Consider the following 25,930-nt stretch of genomic DNA (forward strand, 5'->3'; position numbering starts at 1 on the left):
ATCAGCCAGTTGTCTACATGAAAATGGTAGAAGACCTCAATGGCGCTGCCCAAGCTTATAAGACCTTTTGGCCACTAGAGGCCTCTATCATTCTCTATGGTCACAGAACACAGGGGTTGGTAGAGGCCCAGGGTCAGTGGGCCCTCTTGTGTTCAATACTTGACAATGCAGGTATGGCAGCAACAAAGAAAACACCCACAATCATTACAACTGCAACCATAATATTATCTATATTGACCCCACGTATACGTTTATTAGTGTTATAGAGAGGCTAAAGCAGTGATGGCCCAGGACAGAATACCAGCCAGGACCACAAGGTGAGACAGAAGAAGGGTTTCCCGCGTTGGAATAGCCGACCTGGGGACAACGGGTATGGTGGACTGGCCTCTTTTGGCAGGTCGGGTGTAGATGTAGGGGTGATCCTAAACATCCAAAATAGCTTTAGTCACGAAAGAAATTGGTAAACAATATATTTGAGGTCACTGATAAACAGCTTCTATCTCCAGGCCATCAGACTGTTAAACATTCATTACTAGCCGGCCTCCTCCCAGTAGCCTGCTCTGAACCTTAGACACTGTCACTAGCCGGCTACCACCCGGTACTCAACTCTGCACCTTAGAGACTGCTGCCCTATGTACATATAGTCATTGAACACTTGTCACTTTAAAAATTTTTACATATTATTTTACCCACTTTATACAGTGCATTCAAAGAGTATTCTAACCCCTTGACTTGATCCACATTTTGTTGCATTACAGTCGTATTCTAAAATGTATTAAATATTCACAACCGTTCAACAATTTGGGGTCACTTAGACACTTCCTTGTTTTTGAAAGAGTTGCAAAGAAAAATACATATTTCATACTGGCAAATAAAAATAAAAGATTAAGTTGGGCAAAAGAACACAGACACTGGAAGAGGAACTCTGCCTAGAAGGCCAGCATCCCGGAGTCGCCTCTTCACTGTTGACATTGAGACTGGTGTTTTGCGGGTACTTTTGAATGAAGCTGCCAGTTGAGGATTTGTGTGGTGTCTGTTTCTCAAACTAGACACTCTAATATACTTGTCCTCTTACTCAGTTGTGCACCGGGACCTCCCACTCCTCTTTCTATTCTGGTTAGAGACAGTTTGTGCTGCTCTGTGAAGGGAGTAGTACACAGCGTTGTATGAGATCTTCAGTTTCTTGGCAATTTCTCACATGGAATAGCATTCATTTTTCAGAACAAGAATAGACTGACGAGTTTCAGAAGAAAGTCCATTTTGAGCCTGTAATCGAACACACAAATGCTGATGCTCCAGATACTCAACTAGTCTAAAGAAGGACAGTTTTACTGCTTCTTTAATAGCACAACAGTTTGCAGCTGTGCTAACATAATTGCAAAAGGGTTTTCTAATGATCAATTAGCCCTTTAAAATGATAAACTTGGATTAGATAAAACAATGTGCCATTGGAACACAGGAGTGATGGTTGCTGATAATGGGCCTCTGTACGCCTATGTAGATATTCCATTAAAATTCAGCCGTTTCCAGCTACAATAGTCATTTACAACATTAAATACTCTAGGGTAGGGGGCAGCATTGGGAATTTTGGATGAAAAGTGTGCCCAAATTAAACTGCCTGCTACTCAGCCATAGAAGATAGAATATCAATATAATTAGTTGGATAGATAGAAAACACTCTGAAGTTTCTAAAACTGTTTGAATGATGTCTGTGAGTATAACAGAACTCATATGGCAGGCAAAAACCTGAGAAAAAATCCAACCAGGAAGTGGGAAATCTGGAGGTTTGTAGTTTTTCAACTCTTGCCCTATCGAATACAGTGTCTACGGGGTCATATTGCACTTCCTAAGGCTTCCACTAGATGTCAACAGTCTTTAGAACCTTGTTTGATGCTTCTACTGTGAAGTGGGGGTGAATGAGTCAGAGGTCTGCCAGAGAGCCACAAGCCTCGCGCGTTCACGTGAGATTTAGCTTGAGTACCATTGCATTTCTGCAGACAAAGGAATTCTCCGGTTGGAAAGATTTATGATAAAAACATTCTAAAGATTCATTCTATACATCGTTTGACATGTTTCTACGGACTGTAATGGAACTTTTTGACTTTCCGTCTGCCTCTAGTGATCGTGAATCGTGAGTTTGGATTGTGTACTGAACGCGCAAAACAAAAATGAGGTATTTCGACATAAATGATGGACATTATCGAACAAAACAAACATTTATTGTGGAACTGGAATTCCTGGGAGTGCATTCTGATGAAGATCATCAAAGGTAAGTGAATATTTATAATGCTATTTCTGACTTCTGTTGACTCCAACATGGCGGATATCTGTTTGGCTTGATTTGTCGTCTAAGCGCCGTACTCAGATTATTGCATGGTTTGCTTTTTCCGTAAAGTTTTAAAAAAATCTGACACAGCAGTTGCATTAAGAAGAAGTGGATCTAAAATTCCATGCATAACAGTATCTTTTAGCAATGTTTATTATTCTGTAAATTGATGTGGCTCTCTGCAAAATCACTGGATGTTTTGGAACTACTGAACATAACGTGCCAATGTTAACTCAGATTTTTGTATATAAATATGAACTTTATCGAACAAAACATACATGTATTGTGTAACATGAAGTCCTATGAGTGTCATCTGATGAAGATCATCAAAGGTTAGTGATTCATTTTATCTATATTTCTTCTTTTTGTGACTCCTCTCTTTGGCTGGAAAAATGGCTGTGTTTTTATGTGACTTGGCTCTGACCTAACATAATCGTTTGGTTTGCTTTCGTCGTAAAGCCTTTTTGAAATCTGACACTGTGGCTGGATTTACAAGTGTATATTTAAAATGGTGTAAAATACATGTATGTTTGAGGAATTTTAATTATGGGATATGTGTTGTTTTGAATTTGGCGCCCTGCAGTTTCACTGGCTGTTGACGAGGTGGGACGCTACCCTAGAGAGGTTTTAACAATGTCTACACTGTATTTCTGATCAATTTGATGTTATTTTAATGGACAAACATTTTTATGAAAAAAACAAGGACATTTCTAAGTGACCCCAAACTTTTGAACAGTAGTATACATATGTGATGAGTAAAGTAGTATGTAAACATTATTAAAGTGGCCGGTGATTCCATGTCTATGTATATAGGGCAGCAGCCTCTAAGGTGCAGGGTTGAGTAACTGGGTGGTAGCCAGCTAGTGATTTGTGGTAATGTCTTTAAAGGGATGGTTCACCCAAATTCCAAAAACATATTGGTTTCCTTGCCCTGTAAGCAGTCTATGGACATTAACAATGTCTACACTGTATTTCTGATACATTTTATGTTATTTTAATGGACAAAAAATGTGCTTTTCTTTCAGAAACAAGGAAACTTCTAAGTGTCCCCAATTTTTTCACGGTAGTGTATATTTACACACAATACCCCATAATGACAAAGCAAATGTTTTGCAAATGTATACAAAATAAAAACCGTATTTATATAAGTGTTCAGATTCTTTGGTATGAAACTCGAAATTGAGCTCAGTTGCATCCTGTTTCCATTGATCATCCTTGAGATGTTTCTCCAACTTGATTGGAGTCCACCTGTGGTAAATTCAGTTGATTGAACATGATTTGAAAAGGCACACAACTGTCTATATAAGGTCCCACAGTTGACAGTGCGTGTCAGAGCAAAAGCCAAGCCACGAGGTCAAAGGAATTGTCCGTAGATCTCAGAGACAGGATTGTGTCAAGGCACATATCTGGGGAAGGGTACCAACAAATTTGTGCAGCATTGAAGGTTCCCAAGAACATAGTAGCCTCCATCATTCTTAAATGGAAGAAGTTTGTTACCATCAAGACTCTTCCTAGAACTGGCCGCCCGGCCAAACTGAGCAATCGGGGCCTTGGTCAGGGAGGTGACCAAGAATCTAATGGTCACTCTGACAGAGCTCCAGAGTTCCTCTATGGAGATGGGAGAACCTTCCAGAAGGACAACCATCTCTGCAACACTCCACCAATAAGGCCTTTCTGGTAGAGTGGCCAGACTGAAGCCACTCCTCAGTAGAAGGCACATGACAGCCGTCTTCGAGTTTGCCATAAGGCACCTAAAGACTCTCAGAGCATGAGAAACAAGATTCTCTTGTCTGATGAAACCAAGATTGAACTCTTTGACCTGAATACCAAGAGTCACGTCTGGAGGAACCTGTCACCTTCCCTACGGTGAAGCATGGTGGTGGCAGCATCATGCTGTGGGGATGGATTTCAGAGGCAGGGACTGGGAGACTAGTCAGGATCGAGAGAAAGATGAACGGAGCTTAGTACAGAGAGATCTTTGAAGAAAACCTGCTCCAGAGTGGGCAGGACCTCAGACTGGGGGCGAAAGCTCACCTTCCAACAGGACAACGACCCTAAGCAAGTCTCTGAATGTCCTTGAGTGGCCCAGCCAGAGCCTGGACATCGAACATCTCTGGAGAGACCTGAAAATAGTTGTGCTGCGATGCTCCCCATCCAACCTGACAGATTGAGAGGATCTGCAGAGAAGAAATGGGGAAAAACTCCCAAATACAGGTGCCAAGTCCTAAAAACCCTTTTTTTGCTTTGTAATTATGGCGTATTGGGTGTATATTGATGATGTAAATGTTCTCTTTAATCCATTTTAGAATAAGTCTGTAACGTAACAACGTGGAAAAAGTCAAGGGGTCTGAATACTTTCTGAATGCACTGTATGTATATACTGTATTATTGTCATGGCTCATCCTATGCAACTACTACTGTACACACCTTTCTATTCACATACTGTCCATACTGTCTATGCACACCATTCACATACACATACAGTGGCAAGAAAATGTATGTGAACTCTTTGGAAATACCTGGATTTCTGCATAAATTGGTCATAAAATTGTATCTGATCTTCATCTAGGTCACAACAACAGACAAACACAGTCTGCTTAAACTAATAACGCACAAACAATTATACGTTTTCTTGTCTTTATTGAACACACTGTGTAAGCATTCACAGTGCAGGGTGGGAAACGTATGTGAACCCTTGGATTTAATAACTGGTTGACCCTCCTTTGGCAGCAATAACCTCAACCAAACGTTTTCTGTAGTTGCGGATCAGACGTGCACAACGGTCAGGAGGAATTTTAGACCATTCCTCTTCACAAAACTGTTTCATTTCAGTTACATTCCTGGGATGTCTGGTGTCAACTGCTCTCGTGGTCATGCCACAGCATCTCAATCAGGTTGAGGTCAGGACTCCATAAGGTGGATTTTCATCTGTTGAAGCCATTCTGTTGTTGATTTACTTCTGTGTTTTGGGTCGTTGTCCTGTTGCATCACCCAACTTCTGTTGAGCTTCAATTGGCAGACAGATAGCCTTCTCCTGCAAAATGTCTTGATAAACTTGGGAATTCCTTTTTCCGTCGATGATAGCAAGCTGTCCAGGCCCTGAGGCAGCAAAGCAGCCCCAAATCATGATGCTCCCTCCACCATAATTTACAGTTGGGATGAGGTTTTGATGTTGGTGTGCTGTGCTTTTTTTTCTCCACACATAGTGTTGAGTGTTCCTTCCAAACAACTCAACTGTAGTTTCAAACTTCAGATGTGCAGCAATGTTTTTTTTTAGACAGCAGTGGCTTCTTTCGTGGTGGCCTCCCATGAACACCATTCTTGATTAGTATTTTACGTTTCGTAGACTCGTCAACAGAGATGTTAGCATTTCTGTAAGTCTTTAGCTGACACTAGGATTCTTCATAACCTCATTGAGCATTCTGCGCTGTGCTCTTACAGTCATCTTTGCAGGACGGCCACTCCTAGGGAGAGTAGCAACAGTGCTGAACTTTCTGAATTTATAGACAATTTGTCTTACCGTGGACTGATGAACATCAAGGCTTTTAGAGATATTTTGTAACCCTTTCCAGCGTTATGCAAGTCAACAATTCTTCATCTTAGGACTTCTGAGGTCTCTTTTGTTCGAGGCATGGTTCACATCAGGCAATACTTCTTGTGAATAGCAAACTCAAATGTTGTGAGTGTTTTTTATAGGGCAAGGCAGCTCTAACAAACATCTCCAATCTCGTCTCATTGATTGGACTCCAGGTTAGCTGACGTCTAGGGGTTCACATACTTTTTCCAATCTACACTGTGAATGTTTAAATTATGTATTCAATATAGACAAGAAAAATACAATACTTTGCGTGTTATTAGTTTAAGCACACCATGTTTGTCTATTGTTGTGACTTCGATGAAGATCAGATCAAATTTGATAACCAATTTATGCAGAAATCCAGGTAATTCCAAAGGGTTCACATACTTTTTCTTGCCACTGTATTCTCTGGTCTGGAAGCTAAATCCCTACAATTCTATCTATTTTGCCATGGGATTTTGTACTGTATTTAAATGCAGTATTCTCAACATGTTCCTTCTATTATTTCTACTACTGTACATTGCATTTCAGTTACCCTGCTTATACACACTGCATTTGTGTATATACTGTATTCATTTATATACTGGATACCTCACTCTAATATATCTACTACTGTACATATTATATCTGTGTAAATTAATCCGGTGTATATACAAATAGATTGCATTTGGCTTACTGTTACAGTGCTACAGTATTTTGGTTAATTGGATTCATTCTGAAATTTCACAATCATTTTTTGTGTTTTTTTTTTTTCATTATTATTTGTGTAGTTTGACATTTCACTGCATTTTTAACAGCTAGTAACATCTGCTAAACTGTGTACGTGACCAATAAACTTTGATTTGAATAGTATCCTATTCCTACTTCCATTCTCTTATCGTAACATAATATAGTCTGTAATATATATATATATATATATATACACACACACACAGTTGAGATCGGAAGTTTACATACACTTAGGTTGGAGTCATTAAAACTCGTTTTTCAACCACTCCACAAATTTCTTGTTAACAAACTATAGTTTTGGCAAGTCGGTTAGGACATCTACTTTGTGCATGACACAAGTAATTTTTTCAACAATTGTTTACAGACAGATTATTTCACTTATAATTCACTGTATCACAATTCCAGTGGGTCAGAAGTTTACATACACTAAGTTGACTGTGCCTTTAAACAGCTTGGAAAATTCCAGAAAATTATATCATGGCTTTAGAAGCTTCTGATAGGCTAATTGACATAATTTGAGTCAATTGGAGGTGTACCTGTGGATGTATTTCAAGGCCTACCTTCAAACTCAGTGCCTCTTTGCTTGACATCATGGGAAAATCAAAAGAAAACAGCCAATAATTTTTTTTTAGACCTCCACAAGTCTGGTTCATCCTCGGGAGCAATTTCCAAACGCCTGAAGGTGCCACATTCATCTGTACAAACAATAGTACGCAAGTATAAACATCATGGGACCACCCATCCGTCATATCGCTCAGGATGGAGATGCATTCTGACTGCTAGAGATGAACGTAACTTGGTGCGAAAGTGCAAATCGATCTCAGAACAACAGAAAAGGACCTTGTGAAGATGCTGGAGGAAACAGGTACAAAAGTATCTATATCCACAGTAAAACGAGTCCTATATTGACATAACCTGAAAGGCCGCTCAGCAAGGAAGAAGCCACAGCTCCAAAACCCCCATAAAAAAGCCAGACTACGGTTTGCAACTGCACATGTGGACAAAGATCGTACTTTTTGGAGAAATGTCCTCTGGTCTGATGAAACAAAAATAGAACTGTTTGGCCATAATACCATCATCATGTTTGGAGGTTAAAGGGGGAGGCATGCAAGCCGAAGAACACCATCCCAACCGTGAAGCACGGGGGTGGCAGCATGATGTGGGGGGGGGTGCTCTACTGCAGGAGGGACTGGTGCACTTCGCAAAATAGATGGCATCACGAGGATGGAAAATTATGTGGATATATTGAAGCAACATCTCAAGACATCAGTCAGGAAGTTAAAGATTGGATGCAAATGGGTCTTCCAAATGGACTTTGACCCCAATCATACTTCCAAAGTTGTGGCAAAATGGCTTAAGGACAACAAAGTCAAGGTATTGGAGTGGCCATTACAAAGCCTTGACCTCAATCCTATAGAAAATGTGTGGGCAGAACTGAAAAAGCGTGTGGAAGCAAGGAGGCCTACAAACCTGACTCAGTTACATCAGCTCTGTCAGAAGAAATGGGACAAAATTCACCCAGCTTCCCAACAATTGTGGGAAGCTTGTGGAAGGCTACCCGAAACGTTTGACCCAAGTTAAACAATTTAAAGGCAATGCTACCAAATACTAATTGAGTGTATGTAAACTTCTGACCCACTGGGAATGTGATGATAGGAATAAAAGCTGAAATAAATCATTCTCTCTACTATTATTCTGACATTTCACATTCTTAAAATAAAGTGGTGATCCTAACTGCCTAAAACGGGGAATTTGTACTAGGATTAAATGTCAGGAATTGTGAAAAACTGAGTTTAAATGTAAACTTCCGACTTCAACTGTATGTATATATATATATATATAATGGTATCAAATACAAACAAAGGACACTCAGTCACAGCTCAGGTCTTACCATCGGTGGGCAGATGAGCTCGATGGGGTCAGAAAAGCTTGGCACCATAAACTTCCCTCCCTCTGGCTGGAACTGGGGAAATTAGATAAGAAACATCTGATGGTGACATCGCTAATGTTTCAACTATTGTACCTTTCTGTTATTTCTTGTCAAGCTCCCTTCAAAATACTCCATGAACAATTACACATATGCAGTGTATGGAGTTACAATCAGCATGTATTTAAAAGGGTGTTGGGATAATTCTGACCTTTCAATAGAAAGGCTCATAAATCAACACAATTCAATTCAGAATCAGCCACTGTCCCTCTTCTTTGTTGATGTGTCATGGTTTTGGATTGTAGTATGTCTGACAACGGGATCGTGGCATCTTTCATTTTTAGACCTTTCCAGGAATGAAACATCTGCAGTAGGACTAATTACCAGCCTTCACTCAGCCAAAGTGACATAATTAATACCAGTCATTAGTAGCAGACTGAATGGAGAAATTGTATGAGCAATGCTCATGACCTTTGACCCTGCTAGCTAGATATTAGCATATTGTTAGCATCCTGTTAGCATTATGTAGCGCTCACCATGTTGTTCCACAGTCCCTTAGCTAGCTCCTCATGGCCCTTTATGGTGAAGTGAAAGCAGTCATGGGTGAAAAAGGTCATGTCGATCTTGCCATTCTGTTCGGAGAGACACAAACATCACAACAGTGACAGGTCATGGGAATAATTTAAACTATTCTCACATAAATGTCTCTGTGAATGTGTTACCATGCATGATTTTCTCACATAGTCTTTTATATACAGTGTCAGTCAAAAGTTTGGACACACCTACTCATTCCAGGGTTTTTCTTTATTTTTACTATTTTCTACATTGTAGAATAATAGTGAAGACATCAAAACTATGAAATAACACATATGGAAGTAACCAAAAAAGTGTTAAACAAATCAAAATATATTTTTCTTCAAAGTAGCCACCCTTTACCTTGATGACAGCTTTGCACACTCTTGGCATTCTCTCAAACAGCTTCATGAGGTAGTCACCAGGAATGCATTTCAGTTAACAAGTGTGCCTTGTTAAAAGTTAATTTGTGGATTTTTTTTCCCTTTGAGCAAATTAGTTGTGTTGTAATAAGGTAGGGGTGGTATACAGAAGATAGCTCTATTTGATAAAAGACCAAGTCCATATTATGGCGAGAACAGCTCAAATAAGCTAAGAGAAATTACAGTCCGTAATTTATTTAAGACATGAAGTTCAGTCAATGCAGAAAACTTCAAGAACTTGAACATTTCTTAATTAAAGTGTAGTCGCAATATCCATCAAGCTCTATGATGAAACTGGCTCTCAGGAGGACCGCCACAGGAAAGGAAGACCCAGTGTTACCTCTGCTGCAGATTATAAATTAATTACAGTTAACTGCACCTCAGATTGCAGCCCAAATAAATGCTTCACAGAGCTCAAGTAACAGACACATCTCAACATCAACTGTTCGGAGTAGACTGCGTGAATCAGGCCTTCATGGTCAAATTGCTGCAAATAAACCACTACTAAAGGACACCAATAAGAAGAAGAGACTTGCTTAGGCCAAGAAACACAAGCAATGGACATTAGACTGGTGGAAATCTGTCCTTTGGTCTGATTAGTCCAAATGTGACATTTTTGGTTCCAACTGCCGTGTCTTTGTGAGACGCAGAGTAAGTGAACGGATGATCTCCTTATGTGTGGATCCCACCGTGAAGCATGGAGGAGGAGGTGTGATGATGTGGTCGTGTTTTGCTGGTGACACTGTCTGTGATTCATTTAGAATTCAAGGCACACTTAACCAGCATGGCTACCACAACATTCTGCAGAGTTACGCCATCCCATCTGGTTTGTGCTTAGTGGGACTATAATTTGTTTTTCAACAGGAAAATTGACTATCACACCTCCAGACAGTGTAAGGGCTATTTGACCAAGAAGGAGAGCGATGGAGAGCTGCATCAGATTACCTGGCCTCCACAATCACCCGACCTCAACCCAATTGAGAGGTTTGGGAAAAGCATCTTATGAAAAACAGCCACAAGTGGTCAGCATATTTGGGAGCTCCTTCAAGACGGTTGGAAAAGCATTCCAGGTGAAGCTGGTTGAGAGAATGCCAAGAGTGTGCAAAGCTGTCATCAATGGAAAGGGTTGCTACTTTGAAGAATCTAAAATAGAACATATATTTTGAAATGTTTAACACTTTTTTGGTTACAAAATGATTCCATATGTGTTATTTCATAGTTTTGATGTCTTCACTATTATTCTACAATGTGGAAAATAGTAAAAATAAAGAACAACCCTGGAATAGTAGGTGTGTCCAAACTATTAACTGGTACTGTATGTATAAACTATGTGAGATAATCACGCATAGCTCATAAATATATATATATATATATATATATATATTTATATATATATTGAAACAGGCTTGAAATAGCAAAAGGATTCCAGATAAAAGCCAAGAGACTTTACCGGGAGGCGAGGAGGGTCTGCTTGTTTCATGAAGGGCTGGAGAACAACGGCAAAGTCCTCCCTGAAGAAGCTATCGCTGTGGAGGAGCTGCTCCAGACGTTTCTGGAGAGTTAACGAGGTGTGTGTTAGAGTAGGGCTAGAACAGAAATATGCACACTGCTGTGAGGTCAGACATTGAAAAGACGTATTTTCCAGACGTATAAAATACGTTTTTTTCCGGACATTCAAAATAAGTATTTTTTACGGAAGTTGACATTGATAAAACTACATGTCAATGAAGAAATCATTATTTCACTTTCCAAAATGTTTATTAAAATAGGAAAATGGAAATAACTGAAGATTGCAGTACGGAATATTTATTATTGCTCCCATCTGTCACATGTATTTATGTTAGCTTTTTCCAAAGCTTAAGAACTGGTAGTGGTCAAGTTTAAAGTTTCCAGACCAACAGAAAGAAACACACAGAAGAACACTTCAACTACATTAACAATCTCAGTAACGGTTTCAGAAACTTTTTTCTTGTTATGACTGTGATATGTGGTTGTTTATCTACCTTAGTAGAATGTCACTCTGGATAAGAGTGTCTGCTAAATGACAAATGTAAATGCAAAAATTAACACAGGGTATTATTTTAATGAGCTCCGCTTTCCAAACAAGACCACATTTGGTCAGTCCGGACCTTATCTGAACCAATCATAGACATCTATGTTTCACAAGTTTGGACAGTATAGCACAGTACAGTAGAGCACAGTAGAGTACAGTAGAATGCAGTGTAGTACAGTACAGTAGGGTATAGTCAGGTACAATACATTACATTATACTGTACTATACTCTACTGTACTGAACTATACTACTTTTTTTTACTGTCCTGTACTCTGCTGTCCTGTACTCTGCTGTGGTCTACTGTTTTGTACTCCTATACTATGCTGTCCAAACTTGTTTATGTTTGGTCAAAATCAAGTCCAGTCCGGATCAAATCTGAACCAATTATGGACTTCTATGTTTGGGCCAAATCTTAAACAACTATAGATGTCTATTTGGGCCAAATCAAGTTGGGTCCATCCCAGACATCTGTAGATGGTGGAATGAAATTGGATCAGATTTGGTCCGGTCCGAACCAGACCAGAAATGAACGGCTGGGGACGTTGAAAACACGTCTGTGAATGGGGTGGAAATCAAGGCCAGGGGAGACTAAGCAAATTTACACTACTTTTCAATGTCCATGGACGTCGGTCAGTGCCCTCGGGCTACGTTTCAAATACTCAAAGGATCTGTTAAAGATCTTTTAAAGAGTCTGCCTGGAGTGCCAGATGGGAGGGTTTTTGCAGGTTTGGGTCTTTTCTATTAGTTTATTAAGCCGGGCAGGTTCAAACAGGCACAGATAAAGTAAATGAATAGATTTTTTCCATTTTTGAAACCCAGGTCTGCCGACACAGATAGGTTTCTGTGCTGTAGGTGGTGACATTAACCGCTAGGCCACCCACCTGAAACTCTAGGTTGATCTCCACTAGCTCCTTCAGTTCAGGGGAACCAGCCCCGGGCTTGATAAGGCAGGAACAGAATGATCTGGGACAAATGATGGGTCAAGAATCAAGGTCATGTTCAATAGGCCCGAAATGTGGTACCTTCTAAACTTCTACCAATAAGAAACGCTGTGAAACATTTTGCTACGGTGTGTTCTAATGAGAATGACCCTAGGATCCAACTCGGTTACATAACAATTCAGGGCATCCTACAGATCTTTCAAATATTGACGTGGGGTCCCACATAAGCGACATCATCATACACAATAGAGCGAGTTGATCACAACAATATTTCAAATCTGCCACGATTGCCATTATTGGCTCGTCTTAATTTGTTCCCTCCTTAAAGGAACATAAACATTGGGAAGAGACAAAAATACCATCAGAAGTTGGCCTGCTGTAACCTGACAATGCCATATTGCAGAGTCTACATTTGATGCTTATTGGGAGCCCCTAGAGCCCTCAAACTCAACTCTGGACCTCGAAGCCGGTCCCACTCTATTGTTTTTGTTGTTGCCCTCTAATCAGGGACTGATTTAGACCTGGGACACCAGGTGGGTGCAGTTAATTATCAGGTAGAACAGAAAACCAGTAGTCTCCAGACCTCGTAAGGAAAGAGTTGAAAATATTTTCAAAATGATGTAGGTGCAAGGGAAGAGTGACTGTGTTCATTATGGTTTACATTTCAAGGAGATTTGGACAATTGGCTCAAGGAGGGGTGAGGCGAGAGGCTTGAGGGTGCTCTAAATGTACACCGTAGTAGGCTGAGGGTGTCCTAAAATGTACACTGTAGTGCATAGTGGTTGCATTCTAAGGTCAAAGGTCAAAGCCAGGTCACTCACCGTTGGAGCAGGCAGCCTGGGGTGGGCCTCTGGACCTGCCTCAAGGTTTCCATGGGCAGGATTTGAACTACATTCACAATCATACGGGGAACCTAGACCGCAACCATAGAATTAGAATCATTCTATTTCTATGACCGCAACAAAGAGAAATGCAAATGTTGCCAGGTCTAATCCTGAATGCTGAATGCTGGTTAAAACCACATTCCAGCCGGTTCCAGAACAAAAAGACTGAACGACTGGGTCGCGTCTCTGGCAACCGAACCAATAGAACGAACGACCAGCCGGCTTGGGTAGCAACCATAGATTTGTGGCGGGATCATTTCTTGTGAAATTATAAAATAGTATGAATAAATTAATCCAAATAACGTTTTTAATTCTAATATGTCAATCATTGTTTGAATAACCCGTTGTATGATAATGCACGAGAAGCCGGTGTTTGAAGCAAAGTCTTGGCAATATCTCCTCCAAAAACCAGCTTTGAGGGCATTATCAGTTCTTAATAACTTTTACCCCAATTTCGTGGTATCCAATTGGTAGAGTCTTTAGAGTCTTGTTCCATTGCTGCAACTCCCGTACGGACTTGGGAGAGACGAAGGTCGAGAGCCGTGCGTCCTCCGCACCAGAGGAAACACTGTACACCTGGTGATCGTGTCAGCGTGCATTGCGCCCGGCCCGCCAGAAGAGTTGCTAGAGCGTGATGGGACAAGGACATCTCTGCCGGCCAAACCTTGCCCTAACCTGGACGGCGCTGGGCAAATTGTGCACCGCCCCATAAATCTCCCAGTCGCAGACAGCTGTGACAGAGCCTGGACTTGAACCAGGATCTCTAGTGGCACAGCTAGCACTGCGATGCAGTGCCTTAGACCACCGCGCCACTCGGGAGGCACTTTTATACAATGGTTTACCAACATATTCAAATAACGATTAACATATTTTCACTAAAAATGTCATATTCTTATCCCTTGCTTGCTAGCTAGCCAACTACAACTAATTTACAGTCACGTCAAATAGTGCAGCCAGAATAACAGCAAAGTAGCTGCATTTGCATAAACTGTTTTCTAGTGACATCTATTTGGATAAATCCATAACAATGAGCTAATGAGGTGCAATTTTACCTGGCACAGAAAATGTGCTCACTCATCAGGACACTGTTGTTCAGTGTCCTAGCCAACAACACACTAACACAATCACTTCAAACTGATGTTGGAAAGACTGCAAATTAGCTGTGTTTCGTTTTTACTTTTTTTCAAATCTTTTTTTTTTTTTGTATCCATAAAAATGATGCCAGCTGATTCATGATTTCGATTGACTGAGAAAAGCTGCCTGTTGGTCTGTCTTATTCTGACTCCCGACAGATTCATTACTATGGTACAGCAGGAGATGGAATTAGAATATTGTAACAATGTTGCAAATGTCTGAGTGACAGACTGCAAGGTTTATACAAATCTCCGTTGTTGAAAACAGGGCTGTATCCAGGCTCTCCGCGGTTATAGCACGCTAGGACTGATGGTTTGGTTAGCTAAACTAGCAAGTTTGTTTGTTTAGCTAACAAGGCAACTAATGTAGTTATCTAGTAAACTTGCTAGCTACTTCAGTGGATGTTGAACAAATTTTTACCTGCAAATCAACACATTTCTAGCCGTACATGTGCTAAATTATAGCTATGGTATAAAACGGATAATGAACTCGGGGCTCTATGCTTTCTCTGGAAAATAATGCAACTCTTTTGAAGGTTAGTTCCACTCCGCTAGCGCATCTTGGAACACACCTTCCACGTCATTCATTATTTTCCAGAGAACGCATAGCCCCTCGTTGATTATCCCTTACCTATACTCTACCATTCTGAGTGTTAAGTGTTGTAAATCATAATTTATAATGTGATAAAACAGTATTCTATGTATTTTCCCTATTTATTCAGGGAAGACCCATTGAGAAGTATACTTTAAATGGGCAATCTGCAGTTGCTACGTCCAATTAATGATATGTACCCACTTATTCTTGAAAAAAATAACTTATAATACCTCCTGAGCTTAGCTCAACTGTCGTACCCCATCAGAACCCAAAATATGAGCTTGTTTTTCTCCCATGTTTAAAAACAAGGTAAATATAAACAAACACTATAGCCTCAAAACATCGTTAAAACTATCATTTTTATATCATAGACGGTCAGAACTGGCATCCATAGCTCTGTCTATGAATTTGAGAGTGATGGCATTTCTCCACCGCCATCCCTCATCTTTTTACCAAAACAGGGGCGGGGAACACGCTTTCTTTGTTGTTTCAACTGCCGATTGCCACTTTAAGGGATTGTAAAAATACAAAAAATGCATAGATAATATTTGTGAGCTCTCCCGATGTTACCTCATTCATTAGCATTTCCAAGGAGTTCGTCATGTAGTGAATGTAATTGTCCACTGAGAAAAGAACCTGGGAAGGAGAGTGTTGAAACAAGCGCCAAAGTAAACACATTTGCTCGTTCTTTATGATATTGCACATGAAGTTGCATAGCCTGCATATTACAATGACACAGACCTTATCCTTGCAGTAATCACAGATGTCGTTCATGCCTATGAGAATGGTCAGTAGCTTCCAGTCCTCATCAAAGTTCAGGCCCTGGGTAAAGAAAGGGATGAAAGAGGGGATACATTAGTCAGTCAGTACTTCATTTACCACTGTAATACAATTGCTATTCAAATCAATAAAGCATTCTTAGACATTGGTTGGAAAATAGAGTTGCTGATCTCAAATGTAATCATAATCAAATCCCGGGTGGGTGCCAGTCTGTTTGTCTAGCTGTTTTATTTTGGCAAGATAATGATTCCCCAAAGGTTTGGTTTGGTATTGAAATGTATTTATTACCAAGTTCACGTGTGTTTATGGTATTTCCAAATGTATTATTACCATAATCTTCATAACCAAATAGAGCACTGATGAGATGGAGTGGTACACACTTCTAAACACCTGGTGTCATTTTTGAGTTCTGCTCTTCTTTAGTTGGCTAAAGCAGAAACACACCGTAACCTATGCTACCATTTTTTTCAGTGATAAGGTCTAAATAGCACAAGTTGTTATCAGACGTGTTTGAATATAACAGGGTTTTATCCTATACAGTATGTTGGAGACGTAGGGGGGTTCTTACCTCATAGTTTCTCAGTGTGTCGATGAGATGTCTGGTCTGCCCTGGTAGATTACTAAGGGACAGTTACGCAACATTACAATACACATCATAACACTGAGGCAAAAAGCACCAGTTACAGTCTGCAATTGGTACATTCATTTTGGGATTTTAAATTGATGATAGCCATTGATTATTGCAGGAATGTAACTTATAAACACTGATGAGCTTAGTTCAACTGTCTTACCCCACCCAAACACCAAATAGAAGCTTATTTTAACATTGGTGTAAGCAAACACTGTATAGTTTCAAAACTAGGTAAACTATCATTTTGAACTCATGGTTGGTCAGTCTTGGCATCCATAGCTCCAACTCGAGTTATGAGTATATAGTATATATGAGTTTAAGAGTGGTTACATATCTCCAGCCCCATCGCTCAGCTGTTAATCAAAACAAAGGGCAGAGTGGTCAGTTTGTTGTTGTTTTTTAAATCCCAGACTGTAGCTTTAAGCATGTTAAATGTGAAATATGTCTCCAATAGTATTAATGACGTGAATGAACATTTGCACATTTTATTGAATACCAGAAATACTGAATTTACAAGTGGCTGAATCAGATAAAATGTGTTTGTTTGTAGAATGTGTTGTTTAAAAATAAATAATAAATTGCAGCATTTTGATATTTCGTGAGTTGTGCATAACATAAAAATCATACTGAGTGTGTCATAAAATCATTTTGATTGTGATATTAGTGAAGGTCAAAACTGTGACACAATGTCCTGTCTTCGCATGGAATAGGCAGATAATATTATCAGGAGGAACACTGGGAAATTAGAGTCTTTCAGAACATTATCAGAGAAGGGTTAGTCAAGGCTAGTATCACCATAGAGTTGGATAGAGAGCAACCCTGGAGACTGCCTTAATTCCAGGTCAGCAGGAGGAGTCAGCCAATTAATTATACTCCTGCGCAAACATTCCATAACTGTAGCTGTAAATGGCTGTAAATCACCAACCTTGGCTTTATACCGGTTCAGACAATACACAATCCAGCACAACAGGTGGTGATGTGCACCTTTTCAGTTTATTTACAAACTGCCAATACACTCTTGGAAGTAGAAAAATAAGCAATTGACTACTTTAAAATGGAGATAGACATCAATGTCTCTGTCCATGTCGTCACAGAAGACACCATTGCAAGGATAGGAGGTGTGGCATCTTTCCATATATATCTTATTTTCAAAAGTCTAAATGAAAAACTTTAAAACGAACAACCCAAATATCAGATTATTTTGAGCTGTTAGAGAATGAAATGAACAATAAGTACACAGACAGAAATGAGTTATGAAACAAAATAAATGAGTGTAGCACAGGCAGCTACACATATTATCGTTGAAATCGTCAGATTGTGTATGTAACTCTGGCCTCATCAAGAAACGAGGTGTGACAACAATGTGATTTCGAGGTATGGCTACACGAGACTAGTGTAACTCAAATGTGCAGTGTCATTTAACTAAAATCTGCAGCCACTTAAAAGTTAGTTTAGATATGCTATGAGACATCAGACCACTGTGTTATACAAGCATTGTGCCAGTACCATGGCACAAACTTGCTTTTTAGTGCACGCAACTCTATGCATCACTTTCATTGGTTAAATCTCTGGCAGACAGACAGTATATTTGCATATTTCACCATAGTGGTTTCTTACAAGGTGTTGTGTCCGGTCACGGCCAGGTTGAATCCTGTTTCGCTGAGGGGGGCTGAGGTTCCATGGACAGTCTTGGCCGGTGCAGCACCAAGCACATTGGGATTGAATAGCCTTACGATATCTAGAGCGCACATGCCAAGGAGGGTTCACACAGGGAAAGAAAATCAAATATATATATATATATATATATATATATATATATATATATATATATATATATATATATATATATATATATATATATATATATTATATATTTGTATATATAAGTGATTGCTGGCCTTTTTTATTTGATTGATTTTTGGTTCCAAGCACCCTTTCTATTGGGTTACACAAGAGGATTTAGAGCTGAGCACATTCTCCTCCGTTGTCTCCATCTCTGGGGTGAAGTTTCCCCTCCATACAGATCTAGGATAAGCTTTCCCTCGCCAATTCTAACCTTAACCATTAGTGTGGGAAATGCAAAACTGACCCCAGATCAGCATCTAGGGGCAACTTTCCCCTACACCTTACTCTCACACAGGTAGAATTTGAAGGATGATAGGACACTGTGCATTCTATCGTCAAGGTAGATGTTGCCTCTAACCATAGATCAAGGATCTGCTATTACTTCAAACCTAACCATAACCAGGCAAAAACAATGCAAGATAAAGCCTGAGTGACAGTATTGCTGTTCTATTACACCCACTCCTTGTTATCTATGGCTTTACAATTATAGAAATTAAGTTGGCAAGAGCACAAACAGATCTGGGACCAGGCTGCCCAAGCTCCGTCTGGTTAGAATTAATGTGTGCCAATGAATGACTAACGTTCCTACAAGGCTCAAGGTGGTATTTGAGTCGAAAGGCACTTACTTGCCAGTGTAATGACATCTTGGTATGATCCATGGCCCCCGATGCTGCAAGGTACAATACATTTTCCACTATAGGGTCATTAAGTTGTCATTCAAAACAATTGCATTGCTTCCAAATTATGACAATAATTGACTGATTATTATTAGACAGAGAACTACCATTCAGAATACCCAAATAACGGATAAGAAAGCATACATTACTATGGAAAGTTGTCATCTTGATACAATTCTTATTCTCATCATTCTTGTCATATTCTCATCTAAAGACAATGAATTGGGTACCTCCATGACACGTGACGGAACTCGATAGGAATCCCAAGGACGTTGGTGGCATTGGCACCTATGGCGGTCTGAATAGAGAGGGCGAGACAGTCCATGTAGCAATTCATCAAACAATCAACCACAAGGTGAGTCATATGATTATACCTATTAATAACACTTTCCTTTCAAGTGAGACAGTAGCCACAAAACTGTTAATGGCAAACTACAGTGTGTTAATCGAAACAGTAACTTCCAGTATGATACAGCCATGACTGCAATGAATGGTCAAAGATTATTCAACTATGGCATTGACATACAGTGCCTTCGGAAAGTACTCAGAACCCTTATTCTAAAATGGATTAAGAAAAATCTGAAATCTACACACAATACGCCATAATGACAAAGCGAAAACAGGTTTTTCGAATTTTTTGGAATTGCTTTAAAAATTAAAAATACCTTATTTGTGTAAGTATTCAGACCCTTTGCTATGAGACTCAAAATGTATCTCAGGTGCATCCGGTTTCTGTTGATCATCCTTGAGATATTTGTACAACTTCATTGCAGTCCACATCTGGTAAATTCAATTGATTGGACGTGATTTGGAAAAGGACACACTGTCTAAATAAGGTTCCACAGTTGACAGTGCATGTCAGAGAAAAAAACAAACCATGAGGTCGAGGGAATTGCCCGTAGAGTGCATAAACAGGATTGTGTCGAGGCACAGATCTGGGGAAGGGTACCAAAAATGTATCCAGCATTGAAGGTCCCCAAGAACCCAGTGGCCTCCATCATTCTTAAATGGAAGAAGTTTGGAACCACCAAGACTCTTCCTAGAGCCTGCCAGCCGGCCAAACTGAGCAATCGGGGGACAAGGGCCTTGGTCAGAGAGGTGACCAAGAACCAGATGGTCACTCTGACAGAGCTCTAGAGTTCCTCTGTGGAGAAGGGAGAACCTTCCAGAAGGACAACCATCTCTGCAGCACTCCACCAATTAGGCCTTTATGGTAGAGTGGCCAGACAGAAGCCACTCCTCAGTAAAAGGGACATGACAGCCTGCTTGGAGTTTGCCAAAAGGCACCTAAAGACTCTCAGACCATGAGAAATAAGATTCTCTTGTCTGATGAAACCAAGAGTGAACTCTTTGGCCTGAATGTCAAGCGTCACGTCTGGAGGAAACCTGGCACATCCCTACGGTGAAGCATGATGGTGGCAGCATCATGCTGTGGGGATGTTTTTCAGTGGCAGGGACTGGGAGACTAGTCAGGATGGGGAAAAGATTAAAGGAACAAAGTACAGAGAGATCCTTGATGAAACCCTGCTCCAGAGAGCTCAGGATCTCAGACTGAGGAGAAGGTTCACCTTCCAACCACACACAATCCTAAGCACACAGCCAAGACAGCGCAGGAGTGGCTTTGGGACAAGTCTTTGAATGTCCTTGAGTGGCCCAGCCAGAGTCCGGACTTAAACCCGATCTACCATCTCTTGAGATACCTGAAAATAGCTGTGCAGCAACACTCCCCATCCAACTTGACAGAGTTTGAGAGGACCTGCAGAGAAGAATGGAAGAAACTCCTCAAAAACAGGTGTGCCAAGCTTGTAGCATCATACCCAAGAAAACCCGAGGCTGTAATCGCTGCCAAAGGTGCTTCAACAAAGTACTGAGTAAAGGGTCTGAATACTTATGTAAATTTGATATTGTATTTTTTCATAAATTAGCAACAATTTCTAAAAACCTAATTTTTGCATTGTCATAATTTTCGGTTATTGTGTGTAGATTGAGGAGGGGAAAATGATTAAATCCATTTTAGAATAAGACTGTAACATAACAAAATGTTGAAAAAAATGTTGAAAAAGTCAAGGAGTCAAGGATTATTTCCCGAAGGCACTGTACGTGCAAAGATGAGCAAATTCAGCTATTATGATTAAAGCAATCTGCCCGAACGATTAGAACATTCGGAGTTCAATGTTAACTTTTTTTTTCTCTCACTGGCCTGAACAGAATTTCTAATGGCCCTGACCTGCGGTGGTTTAATGGTTTAAATGCATTGAGGTCTTGAGCCCACAACAGCTTTAAATGAATTGGTTAGTTGTGTTGTTCTAGTCCAGACAGTTCAGTTAAACTCATTACAGTAACTACTTTCCATATATTTCCATGCAGCGTTGAGTGAAACTGCTCCATTATGCTAGACGGCATGGTTTCGCATTTACTAGTTTCAGTTTCGAAAAGGTGACACACCAGTTGCTTTAAAGGGGAAATACAGGAAAAGAAAAACAACAAAGCAGCCACCCCATCACTTGTTTTTGGTAAACAGCTGAGGGATAGTGATGGAGAAATGTAACCACTCTTCATAGACTGAGCTGTGGACACGAGGACTGACCATCCATGACATCAACGTTAATGTTTTAAAGGCCCAGTACAGTCAAAAAACGTGATTTTCCTGTATTTCATATACATTTCCACACTGTGAGGTTGGAATAATACTGTGAAATTGTGAAAATGATGATGATGCCCTTCTAGTGTAAGATAAAATAATGGTTTTGTTGAGATGGAGTTTTTCCAAACATCTGCCAATAAAGCTAATTTTCAGTTTTCCCTTCCCCACTCAGACCTTCCCAGACAGTCCTAGCAAAATTCCTGCTTGACAAATTGGTCTTTGCTAAAATGTTCTTATATATATTTTAATTTGTTCTTTTTTTATTACATTCAAAACCATCACAGTAAGGTATTTAATTGGTTCCCAGAAATGATTAGATATTGAGATGCAATTTTCTGCATTGGACATTTAACCATGGTTTGAAGCTATACAACGTTTGTTTATAATTTAATTGTTTAGAAACAATGGAGCAAAATGAGCTTATATTTTGGGGTTTTGATGGGGCACGACTGTTAAACTAAGCACATGAAGCATTTGTAAATTATATTCTTAAAGAATCAATGGCTATTTATCATTCATTGCAGTCCACAAATGGATGTACCAATCACGTACCCCTTTAAGTAACACCCACAGCCCCAAAAACTCTGGTCAAGAGTCAAGTGTAAAGTGTTTGTGTTAAGACAAACTCAACGTTGAACTCACCGTCAGAGAATCCCCCAGGGCAGCAATGACTTTAATGTCCGCTGCCTTTACCAACTCAACTAAAGAGCAAGAAGAGAGACAAAGTCAAGAGAGAGGACACATTGGTGGATATTGAGAGAGATTTATAATGACCGGCCATAATGCACAAGTTGCTGACCCAGGTGGCCTCCTACACTGTCCACATATCATGTTAGGTTGTAGAGGGCGTGTCACTGTGCTTGCCTCCTTTCTTGTCCCCTTGGACCGGGGACCATGCTTGACAAGAGGTAACGTCTTTGTTTATTACACTAGAAAAGCTAGCGATACAATAGCGTGATTCGATTTCAAGCTAGTGATTCGATTTACAGCTGGGGAGGGAGGTTATGAATCCAACACCATTACACTAACAACATTGATTCAATTGTTCGACTCCCACAAGGAAAACATACAACAGGGTTCCCCAACTGGCGGCCCGCGGATGATTTTATCTGGCCCCCCGAGTTTACTGTGCAAAAACAATAATAATAATACAAAATATATATATTAAAATATTGCTTCACGCAAAAGACTAAAACTCCAGCAAATAACCTCCAAGTGATTCAAATTTTGGAATCTGTTCCAAAGTATTCCCAAGTATACATGCATAGCAGAGAGATATACAGTGCATTCGGGAAAAGTATTCAGACCCCTTGAATTTTTCCACATTTTGTTACGTTACAGCCTTATTCTAAAATGTATTAAATTGTTTTTGTCATCTCATCAATCTACACACAATACCCCATAATGACAAAACAAAAACTGTTTTTTATACATTTTGCAAACCTATAAAAAAATGTTTTTTAAATATCACATTTACCTAAGTATTCAGATCCTTTACTCAGTACTTTGTTGAAGCACCTTTGTCAGTTTTTACATCCTTGAGTCTTCTTGGCACACCTGTATTTGGTCTGAATACTTTCCGAATGCACTATACGTGATCATATACAAATGCAAGCAAGGTTTGAAATTATTACATTTTAGTCATATATAATATCTGTTGGGCGTCTTTGCAATCAATTTAGTCTACAAATTATTTGTAATTATGTTCCGGGCCCCTGACCATCCACTCAAGAAAATCTAGTTGATGATCTCTAACATACAGTATTTACTCAGAGAGAAGGCAGTTGAAGATGTCTCTAAGGACTGGTCTAGGATCTGCCCCCAAAACCCTAGCCTTGCAATGATGCCTGATTCCACAAGCTTACAAGTTAGAGAATAAGACTGGCCTGGGATCAGTTCACATATTGACTTTCTAAATCAACTCTAATGGGATGGTCCCATCTTACCTGATGAGGGGACAGCGGGCGAGCGACTCATGTCAGGACATTGAAAAGGAGAATGTGTGAAGTTCACCGGTCTGGTTTTCTCTGGAAACTCCTGAAACAAGAATGAGAGTGAAGGAGAGAAAAGAATAGATACACAGATAGAAAGTAGAACGCAGTAAATATGTCTGTACATATTTCTGATTATAATGGGGGAAACGATGGTCCCCTGGTACCAATACGAGTTGCAAGGGAACAAGAATCCACATCAGACCAGAAAGATGTTCCAACCTCTAAGATACAACTGTGTGTGTGTGTGTGTGTGTGTGTGTGTGTGTGTGTGTGTGTGTGTGTGTGTGTGTGTGTGTGTGTGTGTGTGTGTGTGTGTGTGTGTGTGTGTGCATGTGTGTGCGTGTGTGTGTGCGTCAAATGCTATCAATACCGAACAAACATCTACAAACATTCAGATAACCTGACATGACACTGAATATTAACTTGAATAACAAACAACCAAGGTCATGTAGTCATAGCAGAATCAGTCAGTCATGTCATTAAAGAGATAGTTCACCCAAATTACAAAATTGGTTTTCCTAACCTGTAAGCAGTCTATGTACAAGTTATGACAGCAATCCATGCTTTGGTGTAGTTTCCCTGGCAGTGGCTGGCACTGTTACCAAATGCTAATTTTTTAGCATGTGGCAAAAATCCCATTCAAGTCATGGGACCAAAATGAGCATTTTTCACACATCATGTTCAAATCATGCTAGTATTGGTCCAATGACTTAAATGTGATTTTTGGCACAAATGCTAAAATGTAAGCATGTGGAAACAGTGCCAAGGAAACAAACCAAAGCATGGATTGCTGTCATACCTTGTCCATAGACCGCTTACAGGGAAAGAAAACCAATATGTCATTTTGCAATTTGGGTGAACTATCCCTTTAACTGTAGCATGATGTACAACTACACATACCAATGTGTAAGTGATGTACACAAAGACCGATAAAGTATCTTCAGGTAATTTAAGTCAGGTAACAAATGCTTAATTAACATACTGTAGATCAATATCTAGCATAGGTCTCCTTGATGTGAGATGACATAACACACTTATAATCACTAAATAACCATTCAATCAAAATGCCATTGATGAAAGAGAATTTAAACTTGTTACATTCATTGCTATGAATGTGTTATGAAGGTCTTTACATTACCGAAGGTTAACGAAGGCGCATACTGAAAATAAAAGCTCTGGCGTGAAGTTTCCCCTAGGTTCAAATCTAGGATCAGCTTCCCTGCCCCCAATCCTAACCTTAACCATTAGTTATGTAAATGTACAACTGCTCCAACATCAGCGTCTAGGGGCAACTTCACCCTAGACCAATCCTACACCAAGATAATAAAAGGGTCAAATGGGACAGTACCTTGTGGAGAGCCTCCTGGCTGTAGTGTCGTATGCCTTCCTCATACTGCCACCACCACTTGTTGCCTTAGAAGGAGACAGTATCCATGAAGGGGTGTCTTCCCAGCAGGCAAAACTGGTTGGAATGATGTCATAACAACAACCAGAAACTGGTTGAAATGACATCATTATGATGTCATTACAACCAGTTTTGCCTGCTGAGTTTGTCCTGGTGCTTACATAACCCAGCCAATACAAAGAGCAAGAGAAACTGAAGTCAGGTTATGAGGAAAGCATATTTTTTCTGTTGTGATTACGATCTACTTCTGTAGTCTTCATCATCACCGCTGCGGGCTGCCAAACTTTTATATGTCTAACTTTTGAAACCAAAAATCCCTGATGTTCCTTTTTAAACAGGTCCTCCATTATCTAAACCAACATCGACCTACCCAAGCCAGGCCCCTCTTTCAGAAAAAACTGCTCGCCCCAACAATGTGGCCACAGTAACTGACATATGTGTGGAATGTGTGTGTGTGTGTGTGTGTGTGTATGTGTGTGTGTGTGTATGTGTTGTGTGTGTGTGTGTGTGTGTGTGTGTGTGTGTGTGTGTGTGTGTGTGTGTGTGTGTGTGTGTGTGTGTGTGTGTGTGTGTGTGTGTGTGTGTGTGTGTGTGTAAAATGTGAAATATGCACAGATAGGGACTCTGTGCATGCTGTTCTCCTGCTGGTTCCAGCACTTACCTTTGGCAGAGGAGACTAGCGCACAGGTTGCCACGGCAATCAAAAGCCACCCCATAGTGGCGTGTGGTGTGTGGGGACAGCACAATGTGATGCACGGCCAGAGGGCACGGCCATTATATGAGGCCAACCTTAT

At 40.1% G+C, this 25,930-nt stretch overlaps 1 protein-coding gene across 1 annotated transcript; it reads right to left on the reverse strand.

Moving 5' to 3' along the window:
- Window positions 1-25,930, reverse strand: si:dkey-177p2.18 (phospholipase B1, membrane-associated). Its single transcript, XM_024422701.2, has 16 exons — window positions 25,798-25,930; window positions 25,080-25,144; window positions 23,684-23,774; window positions 22,380-22,438; window positions 19,324-19,391; window positions 19,043-19,086; window positions 18,189-18,309; window positions 16,509-16,560; window positions 15,902-15,982; window positions 15,731-15,796; window positions 13,370-13,461; window positions 12,489-12,570; window positions 11,005-11,106; window positions 9,096-9,191; window positions 8,524-8,595; window positions 1-422 (listed from the first exon to the last, which is right to left on the reverse strand). The coding sequence occupies exons 1-16, from the start codon at window positions 25,850-25,852 to the stop codon at window positions 261-263; spliced, it is 1,308 nt and encodes a 435-aa protein (XP_024278469.1). The 5' UTR covers window positions 25,853-25,930; the 3' UTR covers window positions 1-260.

The sequence above is a fragment of the Oncorhynchus tshawytscha genome, linkage group LG05 (assembly GCF_018296145.1).
Source record: "Oncorhynchus tshawytscha isolate Ot180627B linkage group LG05, Otsh_v2.0, whole genome shotgun sequence".
Classification (NCBI taxonomy): Eukaryota; Metazoa; Chordata; class Actinopteri; order Salmoniformes; family Salmonidae; genus Oncorhynchus; species Oncorhynchus tshawytscha.